General features: G+C 41.3%; 2 protein-coding genes across 6 annotated transcripts in view; one reads left to right on the forward strand and one right to left on the reverse strand.

Annotated features, from left to right (window-relative positions):
- Positions 1-1,394: 1,394 nt before the first annotated feature.
- LOC134530082 (spermine oxidase-like) overlaps positions 1,395-12,888 on the forward strand; it is a 29,352-nt gene continuing 17,858 nt past the window's right edge. For 2 of the 5 annotated variants that reach the window (XM_063364662.1, XM_063364664.1), the window contains exons 1-3: positions 1,470-1,616; positions 10,513-10,684; positions 10,755-11,013. In XM_063364662.1, coding sequence (XP_063220732.1) covers positions 10,537-10,684; positions 10,755-11,013 — 407 coding nt within the window. In that variant the 5' untranslated portion in view covers positions 1,470-1,616; positions 10,513-10,536. Of the gene's footprint in view, positions 1,617-8,577; positions 8,975-10,512; positions 10,685-10,754; positions 11,014-12,888 lie in introns of those variants that run through there. The other 3 variants (XM_063364661.1, XM_063364665.1, XM_063364663.1) reach the window with 3 other exon arrangements.
- On the reverse strand, positions 4,886-8,357 carry LOC134530083 (zinc finger MYM-type protein 1-like). Its single transcript, XM_063364666.1, has 2 exons — positions 8,015-8,357; positions 4,886-7,293 (listed from the first exon to the last, which is right to left on the reverse strand). The coding sequence occupies exon 2, from the start codon at positions 7,066-7,068 to the stop codon at positions 5,710-5,712; it is 1,359 nt and encodes a 452-aa protein (XP_063220736.1). The 5' UTR covers positions 7,069-7,293; positions 8,015-8,357; the 3' UTR covers positions 4,886-5,709.

Consider the following 12,888-nt stretch of genomic DNA (forward strand, 5'->3'; position numbering starts at 1 on the left):
AATAAGAGCCTCTAGCCGGGTCCACGTGGTGGCGCCCACTATTTCCACCACTAGTTCAAAACGTAACACCGGTACGCCCTTCACCCAATTTTTCTGGTACGGTATTGTAACTATGGTACCTCGTCAGAAATGAATTCTAGATTCGAAGCTAACCTATCCTCAGTCCATCAACTTGCAGCGAGATAAAATGCTGCGGGTAGGCAGGTGAACCTAGTCCGTCCTGGTAAGCAAGAGTGGTACCTACAAATCTGTGATTAAATGCAAAACATTCCATTCAATATTAATTGAGACCATTCTGCAGCCTAATAACAGCAGCCACTAATACTTTTTTTAAGGATTTTTTTGGGAAAGAACCTAAACAAAACCACAGAATTAAAATATATTTTCTTTCATAATTAACAACAATTTATTAAGAAAAATGTAAAAAATTGAACAAAACCAAGCAAATTTTGAAACTAAAATAAAGTAACTGTTCCTTATTACATTAGTTTGTGTTAAACATAAAATATTGAAATAAAGAAATGACTTTTCTGTGTTTCTAAGCAAAGCTGTAGAATACGAAAGTATGTTTGATTATGAAAATATGAATTATCAAAAGTTTTCCAAGTCGGTGGCATGTTACACATTTGTTATACCATAAACTTAAATTAAATATGTGCTAAATTATTTACTCAATTAAATGGATTTGCAGGCATATTTTTATGGCCCACTACAACACTGGTTTAGTGCCAGGCAATTTTTAATACAATAGCAACAAACACATGCCATAAAACGTTCCGTCCACTAACCTGCATACTTCTCCCCTGGCACTGTCGAGGGTTGCGATTTTTACGTCCATGCAGTCTCACAGGGGGAAGTTTCTGATTTAACATTGCAGCTTGTTCAGGGAGAATGTCCGCCTGTACTGAACGATAACGCAAATTAGATATGTGTTGGATTTTTAAAACAAACTGCTGAGTGCAGTGCTTCTTTGGTCTCCTGCTAAAATACCCTGATGGGCACCGAAACAAATAACAAACATGTAAACATTAAACACATGGCACAAGATGCCACTAATAACAACAGTTCTAACATGAAATCATAATTTTTAAAAAACCTGAAAACTGCCCGATGAGTATAATCACAATGCAAATACCAGCTGCTGAGTTAGTGTGTTAAACCTTGACTTTTTGAATTTTCAGAAAATTGGCGGCAAAATACCAGACACAATAAAACATTTTGTAAATTAAAACTGGAATTAGGCCTATATATGGCTCTCCACTGATTTATTAAAAATCCCGCCCAACCCGAACTAACCTAGCAACATTTTTCCTCAAATTTCTTCAAAACTTTATTAAAAACTACGTAACTCCACATCAGCTGGTCAAACTCGAGATATCTCGGCACGCCTCCGCAAGCAAGCGGCCTACATATCTCTAGAGTCGTTGATTCGCTCTACAGATTTCAACAAGCTGCTGATAAGCTAGTACAGCCAGCTGCATGATGTAACAGTGACCTTGGAGCTACACTTTCTACAAACAGGTTTTTGTACTGAGCAGACCTCGTGTGTCGCGCAGTAGCGGCGCCAGGAGACAAGGAGACACGACCAGCTGAGTGCAAGAGTGCCCCACAGGCAGGTTTGTGTGCTGCTGATCAGCACTCCGGGAGGAACCTACATCCAGATAATTTAATCTGCTGTATATTAACAGTTATAGCCTAGTAGTTGCTAGAGCCTCCATATTATTGAAGTGAAATAAAAGAAGTCAATAACTACCTACTAATGATGTGAATTTGCCTATAGTTAAAGTTAGAATAGTTAGGTGGTCAATACTATGTTTTTTTTTATACGTTAAAAGCCATTTTTGAACATGTTCGGTCATCGACAATGTGAACACAACATTTCTAACAGTCGGCAACTGAGTACGACTGTTTAGGACAGCTTGAAGTCTGACTTGAAGGTAGTGCATTGCTTTATGACCTTCAAGAAGTCGTCCATTGTAGGCGGTTCCACCGGCGGCATCCTTGGCTCGAACTGGAGTCTCGGTGGCCGGATCTTCCACGACACAGGTTGTCCCTAGCTCTTTCAATATGATATGGTAATATGTGGCAGTTTTCTTGAATTACCTTTGAGGCTGAAGCTGGCCTCGTGGGCTGTCAGGTTTCGAAATTACTGGGAAGTCCAATTCAGAGCTAGACAGGGCTCTAAACCTGTCCGCTCTCTTTATGAGTCACTTTTCCTTTTCATTGTTATGGTGTCACCTGTTGGGGCGTGCCTGGGCCAAGCTGCTTGTATGCAGTCTTGATCCTCACCACGAGCTCACATATTCTTAGTGCGATGTTCAACCTGGCGACACTGATTTAGTATTACATGCACTGCTGCTCCAGCGACACATAACTTTGGTGCTGGACCCCTTCGGAACTTGGTCGGTGTTCCCTCGGTCCACATAGGCCGCTCAGACGCATCGCTGCGTCAACTTAGTGCGCGAGACAAAAACGCATTCCGAGTGTAAAGTAGTTCAGCATAGTGTAAAGCCGCGAATACACACATCAACACCAATGTATCGATTGTTGCACCAGCAGTAATCAACCGGGGATTATATCTCAATTTGTATTAATCTTTAAAAATCAGTACAAATATGACATTATTTCATCAGTAATAATTATTAACCAATTCTTGAATTAGCGCGATTCCGCTCAAAACATAATGTGACCTATCCGGCAGTTAACGACTTTTTTGCGGGCAGCTGGCTCTTATACCCTCCCTCTTCTATGGCTCTTACGACGCACAGCCAGCGTTGCCAACCGTACGGTCCTGACCGTACATGTACGGTAATTTCACTGTGTGTACGGACGTACGGTCCTGCCCTTGGATCGAACGCCATTTGTATGGTCCAATCAACACAAGTAGTATGTGGTTTCTACCCAATAAAATATTTGACACAATTGTTTCAATAATATCTAACTAGTTTTGAAAATCTCAACATTTCATACACTTCTACGTGGGCCTATTATGGCTACCGTGCGGGGAATACGGCGCTTCGTAATTTTAAACCAAAGGGGAATGCCCGTACTACCTGGTTGGAGTTGGACGCTGATAAAAAGATCCAGTAGTAATATATATATCTGGTGAGTAACGTTCTTCTATTTATAAGTGACAAGGCATATTTTCATTGTTTTGTCTGCGAAAAGGATTTGTTTTTAATTTAATAGGTCAAGTGGGGCAATGTTTTCAGCAGGTTTGTAATATATTTTGTTTTGATAAGCAGTGATAAGATTTTTGATTTACACATATCATTAACGTTATGACCCGACGTGTTATATTACTCAATAGACGACTTGTCCAAGAGCGTTTGTGCACTGAATCATGGGTATAGGAACAGCTGATTTTGCACAAATAATGTCTGAAAATGTATGTAATAACATGGGCTGAACAGTTTTTATACATTAATTTATACATCTAGTTCAATCTCATCAATAAATTTTGTAAATAAATAAGTTTTGTTACTAGGCATTTCATCCATAATAAACGAGTCTACGAAAATAACCCTTACTGCTGTTGACAATAAGGGAATAATTCTCGCAGATTTCTCAGCGTTTAAACATATTTTAATAATGGGCAGTAATTTCAAACTTGTATTTGGTGTTTATCTTATACTTTAGCTGGAGTCGCGTTACAAGCACGTAGCATTGATCCTACGACAGAAGTGCGGTTGTTTGTGAAAAAAACTGCTATTTCTTCCCAGCATGCAATCTGTTGTGATGTCACAAGTCGTTTATTCCATAAATGTGTTGGGTAAGAACAAGATTTTATTTCGTTTATTTCGTAATTCTATTTCATGGCAAAATTAAATCATGAAGTCATTATTGTGCAATAGTTTTAATTAATAAAATCGTAAAAAAAAATTAATGTATGGACCTGGATCGGGAAATACGGTCCAAATGACATTTTCGTATGGACTTTTTTCTGCTGAAGGGTTGGCAATGCTGTGCACAGCCATTCGGCACTCGTTCAGTTCATAATCTACAACCATTAGGGCTAGGCACATGTGCCCACTAAACCTTTTTTAATTCCGACATCACGCCCCTCCCCACCACTTACTAATACTCCAAACCGATTTGCTGGCTTAAACTCACCAGAAATGTAACTTAATTATCAATGCCAACTCGGATATTTTTATATTTTATCTAATATTGATATCACCTAGTTACGGGTTGTGCGTCCCAGGCCTTAATTAATGGACATTCGTCTAAAGACATTTAAAGTATCTCTCAAACAAGGCTACTGTGGTATGTGATCACCGTACCCCTTACACTTCTTTCATTTAATACGGCCGGGGACTTTTGGGATCCGCATTTAGAGCCCATGAAGCTATTGCTTAATTTAGGTACAGCTCATGGCCATTTAGGATTATTGATTTTACTACTTGATTCTATTACTACGAAACACGTGGTATTTTAATGTTCTGCAAGCATGCATTATTAAAGATTTGTTTGTGTAAGCATGGCGACCTATTAAAGTGATAATTACCAAGCTCTTGTGTTTTTGTATTGATTCGTGTAAGTTCTGACAAATCGCGCATCTGTGTCACAACCAATACATTCTTGTGTTTTTGTATTTCGTGCCATTTCAATTTAATACAGTAAATTGCCGTTGGCTGTCCCATTTTGCACCCACACGGTGAGGTCCTAAGTCCAGACAGCCCAAAAAATTCACCATGAATTAAGAGTATGAGACGGTCCATTTTCACAAAAATGTGATGTAAATAACAGTGGCGTAGCGTGCCATCTCGGCGCCTGGGGCGGGAGACCCATTTTGCCGCCCACATTCTATAGGTGCTTAATTAAAATTAAATTTCACATGCAATGAGATACCTTTTATTGAAGTTAAAACAGGATGAGCGGTTTTACAAGCGGATTCTACGGGCCTTATGAACAGCGAAGTCAGAAATAACTTTGTCAAAATCAATATTAGCAGCCAATTCTTGTTCAATCGACAATATAGCCAAGTTTGATAGTCTAACGGAGCTCATAGAAGACCTGAGGTAATTTTTTATTAGCTTCAACTTCGAAAAACTTCTCTCACAACTTGCAACACTAATCGCCAAAGTCAAATATATACGAATCAAGATGACTATATTTGGAACCGAAATTCCGAGATTCAGTTTTTGAATGAACTGGAGGAGCTCCAGTGGTCCTTTACCACTTATATCTTCCTCTGATTCAGAACAGGCAACAACAACAAACTGCTGAAGACGCTTCCGCTCCATCTGAAACTCGTCCTTGTCGATGTCTTCTAATACATGGGAAAGATCACACTTGAACTTGCTGTCCAAAAGTTTCGCTGGCTGACTTGTCCGATATTTCTTGAATTTGCTGGAATCCAGTCGTCATTTCTTGAATGATCTTGTCGAATGATGCGATAATCTCTCGACGGATTTCCTGTTCGTGAGACAAAGCTGCATCTTCAGAAGATTCATCGCCATGCATGCGTTTTTTCCTGCGAATTCTTCTCGTTTTGAGTTCGATTCCGAGTTTTTCGCAGAGAGTCTTAGCAAAGTCAATTGCTTCTTGCACGAAACGGTCTCTACTTTCCACTAAGAGGGTTTTCAAAGCGCAGAGTTTCTGAGCACACTTATCCACACTTAGTCCTCGTTGCTGCAGGTAAATCTGTGCGTCATCTACTTCAGGTAGCACTGCAGCCCAAAAGCCAAGAAAAGTTAGGAAGTTAAATTACTGCATGGCTGTCAGGAGAAGAATGGCTCCCGATCTTGTTTCGGAAGTTTGAGATGAATCTGTTAATTGTTCCAGTACCTCAAGAACTACCTCAAACTTATTTTTAAGCATCTTGACAGCTACATGTCTAGCACTCCAGCGCGTTTCAGTGACTCGTTTTACTGCTTGACCTGTGACGGCAACCAAAGCGTTCCATCGAACAGTTGATGCGGAAAAGAAGGCAAACAGCTTCTCCAGAGGTCCAAAAAACGTCACGGAATCCACTGATTCAGAAGCAGCGTGTACCCCAGCCAATTTTAGTGAGTGGTTTGTGCATGCAACGAATATAGCTTTCGGATTCAGTGCTTTAATCCGGGCTTGAACTCCATTGTGGATCCCTGAAATTGTGTCAGCATTGTCATAAGCCTGTCCTCTCAGATTCTGTATGTCCAGTCCGTCTGATGTTATCTTCGCGATTATATCGTTGCTGAGATCTTCTGCATTTTTCCCTTTTGGTTCGAAGAAGTCAATGAAAGATTCTACCACGGCGACTTTTTCTCCTTCGATATGTATGTATCGCAGAACTTGGCTCATTTGGTCATTGTGGGAGATGTCTGGTGTACTGTCGAAGATTACGTAATAATATTTAGCTTCTTGAATACGACGGATGATGGTGGATCGAACTTGCTGTCCCAGTAAGTTTATAAATTCATTCTGGGTTTCTGGAGATAGATACGAAACTGAGACTCTTGCTCCCAGCTTTATCTTTGTCAGGTGTTCCATTAGAAGAGGGTCGTATTTAGCTAGGAGGTGCACTAACTCCAGAAAGTTCCCGCGATTGCCACTATCATCTCCTCGAATGTATTCTCGATGTCCTCTGAAGGCCAGATTCTGTTTGGCTAAGAACTGGATAATATTCAGCAACCTGTACAGTACATCCCTCCACTTCTTCTCCTCACTTTCGAAAACTTCTTGTTGTTTCTGATCGATGGTTGCTTTACAGTTCAGGTGAACTTCCAACTCCTTCCATTTCAAGAAGCTCTGTTCATGGCCCAGGCTATTTTCATGGTCTCCTATTCTTGGATTTAGCTTCCACCATTTGTTGAATCCTTCTTCAGATGCGAAGTTAGAGCCGGAATTGCCAAACAGCTTGCAAGAAAAACAATACAAGGATTGCTTCAAAGGCGAGTACACCATCCATGTTCGGAGAACCTTTTCACCGTTAGATAATGGTTTGTAGAACCACTCTTTGGTTAGTTTTCGGGTACCGCCTTTCGTTGAAGTCCCTGAGCGAACAACATCGGCAAATTTGGAATCGATGTGCTGTACTGAGTCAGATCCGCGACGTACTAGAAGCGTTCTTACTTCGTCGGTCATAGGAGAAGGCCAGCAACCTACATCGTCGAGATTCACATCTTTGATTTCGGCAGGAGCAGAAGGCACGATTTCAATTATGTCTTCTTTGGCAACATTCACTTTTTCTGCAGGCTTATGACTAGATGCTTGAGGTACTTTTGATGAGTCGACTTGGTCTTGACCCTGCTCTGTGGTGGGACCAGAACTACTTCCAACTGCGACGGCAGGTACGTCTTCTTCTTGTACCTGTAAAATAAGTTATGTATTCCCATGAATATTGGCCGGAGGACACGTTCGAATTTCAAATAAGTATTTTATCTATCACAAAACAAAAGTGGTTTTGGTGACGGCGCGGTTTGCCGGGCTTATAGGAAAATTTACAAACAAAATTGATTTTGTATGGCAGCAACCTTATTTAGAGTTTCCCGGTAAAAACTGACTGAGTAAGCCATGTTATAGATGTTATTAAAATATAAAATGACGAGAAATTTGAGAAAAATCGTTGGTGCCATTTTTGAGCTAAATGAAAAATTATGTTTTCTTTGTATGACAGGTACCATAAATAATCAAGTTATCCAAAAACAAAAATATATATATATATTCCTAGACTACTACTAGATTTATAAAACATCTCCTATTGAAGTTTTAAATTCAAGTAGCAGGACAAAATTCAGTCGTAAACTTAAAAAGATGTACCTTAACTCAATGTAATTTATGTTAATATACTCCATACTTTTTAAACAATAATCAATGTTCAAACAGCTATTAGAGCAATTTTAAGTGAATAAGATTTAATGAACGAGTGTGACTCCGTACTCGCAGACAAACCTAGGTGAATAGGTTTTGCGAGACTAATGTAAGAAATTTTTGTAACTTTTGTAAACAATAAATAAATAATAATAATAAATAACTGGGGTAATTCTAGGCCATGCATGATTCTAGATGGAGGAATCATATACCTACTTACACTGGAATCACTTCCGCTGCTGCAGGATGCCACCGAAGACGTTAACGTGGCTTTCGAACCAGAACTGGAACTAAAATATTTCAGTAATGCACCTTGAGACTTCTTCGCATCTGCTTCTTTCTTAGCCTTTTTTTTTTTTTTTTTTGCGGAATTCCGCAACGCTTTCTTTGACTCTTTTCATTTTCAAAAACTAGTTCAAAGATTGCGTAAAGTTCTAAATGTTTAGTTTTAGAAGATTCAACAGTATTTAAAAGATCGAAACACAATCAAAATGACTTTCGTTCCGTATCCGAAACCCTCGCGAAACAAACATACGAGTAAAGCGTGATTGCGTAACGGTACTTCACGATGCACTAAAACAAACAAACATCAGTACTGTAGCATGTGTGCTACAGCTGCTACCTTTGATAATGTTTATGTTGGCAGAAATGGTTAACGTATTTTATTAATCTTTCGGATGCCCTGGTAATACGAGAAATTTTGGATTTAAGATTGTTATATGTTGTTTTAAAAAAGAAATTTGTAACTCTTGTTTAGTCTTATTATTTTAAAGTTTAAGATTTTAAGTTATTAAATTGGTCTGGAAAGTTCGAGGACACTACCGAATATGTTGGTAATCGCTGCGCTAGACGGCGCGCGAGCAGAACAGCTGATTGTGTGACGTCAGGTGAGACGGCGGTGTTCCTTTTTGAATATGAACGGGGTTTATTTATATAATTTAGAACGCTTTGGTACGATGAACGCGAGTGGTTGGTGAGGCGTGTGTGAATATCGCGAGGATTTTCCAAGGATGAATTATGTGCGCCGAAATAAACTCCAAGACGGTATGGCGAAGAATTCGTCATATCCGTACAATTACCTGCAGCTACGGTAACGTATAATGGCAAGGGTTTGCCATTAAAAACACTCGTGAGCAAACGAGTGTATTTGGTGACCGGACATCACGACGTCAAAAAGCAAGTAAGTGCCAGTCGTGCCACTGCCCCGTTGACCCCTTTGACCCCTGGTGCGAAACTATAATTTGTGGATTTTTGGGATTTAAATTAACGGACTAATAAAACTGAAACTGGGATTTTACGTTCAGCGTGTTTCACCCAATCCCTGCCAGACCTAGAAGAAAAAAGGCGTCGACCGTTAGAAAATGACTTAACTGAGAAGGGCTTGTAAACCCATAATTTGTAATTTGCTAAATTTTTGGTATATTTATTTGCATGTTAAGGTGTGTCAATTTTTTGCTAGATTTCGCCTATGTTAATTGGTATTTACAGCGGTGATACGCCCGGTGCGTATCTATATTTGTATTTGTATTTGTATTAATATGTTCTTATATATTTTTAATGCCTTTTTATTATTATATAGCTATTTTTTATAAGTAGTAATAGGGTATGTATTTTATGATGGATGCGCCGATTTGTGATGAAACGATTTTATTATATATATATATATATATATATATATATATATATATATATATTAAATGTTGTCATATAAATTTTGCGTCTTTTTAACTTGCTGCCTCCTCTCACTGTTCGCAACCTTATTAGTATTTTTTAAGCGTGCTATTAGTTTGGGTTTTAATATTTTTTTGGGTTTACCTGCGCTCGCGGTACGGGGCAATATAGGAGTTTTACTGTGTCCCGGTTTGCGGAAGTTGTTTGGTTTGCCCTGGGTTAAGGTCAAACTTTACAGTACAATGCGTAGTACTAAATTCAATGAGTGCGAAAGAGAGGCATCGACACGGGCCGACGCGTGAAACAAAAGATTTTGTATGAGTAATGAACATAATAAGGAGTGCCGCTCAACTCGGCTCGCGCGCGCCGGGCGGCGCGGCGTGATGCGATGTTGCCGTTCCTATGTAAACAAACAAACGTTATAAAGAGCTCTGTCAGTGATTTCGCAGTTTTTCTTTTAAATAAATATTAAAAAATAGTTGGTGCGCAAAATTTTAGATAAAAATGGAACATTATAGTGTGTCTGACACATGTAATGAATGAATCATAGATCAGATCTCAACCCGCTTCACCGGCGACTCGCCCCCGCGGGCTGCCGCCCGGGGCGGGCCGCCCCCTCCGCCCCACCCACGCTACGCCACTGGTAAATAATACGTGCTGTGTGAGCCTAGGCTGTAGGGCTAAGACAGGCCATGTCTCAAGTAGCACATGTTTAAGTGTCATATAAGAATAAGTACCCAACCTACCAGAATAGCCAATAGGGTCATACCTGCTGCCTGCTGGCCACGTGGTGATCACAGTCCGAGATGTGTCCCACTTTGACCGATCTACCCCTTTGTTATTTGTCATCTTCGCAGACAGGATCTTATACCATTGTCCTGCAGGCGGAGACCACACTCGCATCAGGCATGTCTACCCGCACCAGAGTGCTGATCATGGGGGCAGGAGCCGCCGGCATAGCTGCGGCCTGTCGCTTGGCCGAGAGGGGCGTGCACGACTTCCTCATACTGGAGGCTGAGGACAGGGTCTTATAACACTGTCCTGCAGGCGGAGACCACACTCGCACCAGGCATGTCTACCCGCACCAGAGTGCTGATCGTGGGGGCAGGAGCCGCCGGCATAGCTGCGGCCTGTCGCCTGGCCGAGAGGGGTGTGCACGACTTCCTCATACTGGAGGCTGAGGACAGGGTGGGTGGCCGAATCTGCACCAAGACATTCGGTGAGTGTACTGTAATGCAATGGGGTTGTGTTGGCCGTGCGCCACCGCTCCGAGAGCAGTGCTTGTGCAGGGGGCGTGGTCACGGACTTCGGGTGCCAGTGGGTGCACGGCGAGAAGGGCAATGTGGTGTACGAGCTGGCAGGCCCCCTGGGGTTGCTGGAGGACTCCTGTGTGCGGCTGGACCACAGCCTGGCCTTCTCGGCCGGCTCGGGCCTCGTGGACTGGGCCACTGCTCAGCTGTTCCTCGGCACGCTGGCCGACATTGCCGCAGAGTGTGCCCCCGGCCTGAGCGTGGCTCCTGGCCCCGCCGGGGACTTCTTCCTGCAGGAGTGAGTAGTTGCATGCATTTAGGCCCTACATCGTACACTTGTTGTGGTCCAGGTAACTATTCCATGTATGAATGAACATTAATAATAAAAATGCCAGCATTCTGTTTTGAAGTACTGAGCAGGGATGGTGAGTGGTCGTGACATGAGTCACTAGACAGCAGGCACACTTTGTTGAAATCAGAAATTGTTATTCACAATGTTTATTAGCAATTAAACAGGCACACTTAAGAATTCCGGTAGGAAACTTAAACATGATGCTTGTGTAAAGCACTTGGCATGTAAAAGGACTGACCATAGAACAAAGGAAAAAAAGTTTAAAGGTTGACTGAAATACATACCTCCTGCAATCTTATTGGATTCAATTTTTTCCTGTTTACTGAAGAGTGGAGTATGCTGGTTGAGGTAAAGTCTCATTTCACATAAAATAATATTACAACTTTTACCTCGGGGAATCTGTAAATTTGGTACAATCTTCGTTAAATGAAACTAACATAACGTTTCAACTTCTATTCTTAACAAAAAAGAACTAGTGACAAAAACGATTTTAATAAGACCACTTTTACATTTATAATGCTCTAATTTGATTATTCTCTTAAATTATTAAATACAGCCAAAGGAAAAGATAGGTACAATCAAGTATACATTTAGTTTAATGTTTTTGTTTTATTTTTTCTTAATAATAATTTATACTATTTATTCGAGTTACCCAATAACATTTAATTTAATGGACATATGAACAATTGTTTTCGATGAATGAATTTGATGGAATGTGAAATATATGCATTAGATGGCTTTATTCTGAACTGGAAAAATCACCGATACACCATACTTTCTTCTCGAGCATTTAGTGTCTGCGAGGCCAAAAACCAAGTGTTATAACTCGCTTAGTTCTCTATATTTGAAGATGCAGCCTACACTTCTGTGGAATCACTTCAAAACAGACAGCAGATTTCAAATTTATTATGTTTTTAAATATAAACTATGAACCTAATAACGGTTGACTACCAATGTTTTGACTGTGGACTGATAACACCATCTTCCTGACGGAACGACTCACCGCGGCGGCGCGATAACAAAGACTGACTAGTTGCTGGCACTGCCAGCTAGTGGCGCTACCGCAGCCAGTAGCGCGGGAAGTTCAAACACAGTCTTAATATAAGGAATGTCTCAAAGTTCCAACATATTTACACAAATTTAAAAACATCACAAGTCCAAACATAACCGCCCACCTTGAAACACTGTTTTCAAAATTCAACTGGTAGGGGGCAAAGTTTTACAGCAGGAAGCTTGATCATCCCATTAGAGGTGCGGACAGTCGCAACACGAGGAATATTGTCATTTCCTGGATGCAGTTGAATGATGCGTCCTAAACGCCACTGCAAGGGGGGGATCCTGTCATCCTTGAGCAGCACTAGTTGATCTGGTACCATAGGTCTGTCTTGTCGAGACCACTTGCCACGCTGCTGCAGCGTGTGGAGGTAGTCTTGGTGCCAACGCTTCCAAAAGTCTTGGTGCATACGTTCCACCAGCTGAAAACGCTGCAGACGGCCAATGGGGATGGCTTCCAAGGTGGGTTCAGACAGCGCGACCAAGGGTTCAAGGGTTAGAAAATGGCCTGGAGTGAGAGCCTTCAGATCATTTGGATCTGAACTCAGTGGGCATAGTGGTCTTGAATTTAGGATAGCTTCCACTTGCACCAAGGCCGTGTACAGTTCCTCGTACGTCAGTACCTGCTCGCCAATAACTCCCCTGAGGTGTGTCTTGAAGGACTTCACCCCTGCCTCCCATAGCCCACCAAAGTGCGGGGCAGACGGGGGGTTGAAGTGCCATGTCACTCCAAGTGGCTGCAGAGATTCTGTAACACCTTTCTGGTGT

This window comes from Bacillus rossius, chromosome 3, assembly GCF_032445375.1.
Source record: "Bacillus rossius redtenbacheri isolate Brsri chromosome 3, Brsri_v3, whole genome shotgun sequence".
In the NCBI taxonomy this organism is placed as follows: domain Eukaryota; kingdom Metazoa; phylum Arthropoda; class Insecta; order Phasmatodea; family Bacillidae; genus Bacillus; species Bacillus rossius.

Coding starts and splice junctions, on each gene's coding strand:
- LOC134530083 (XM_063364666.1), bottom strand. CDS start 7,068: ATGACCGACGAAGTAAGAACGCTTCTAGTACGTCGCGGATCTGACTCA.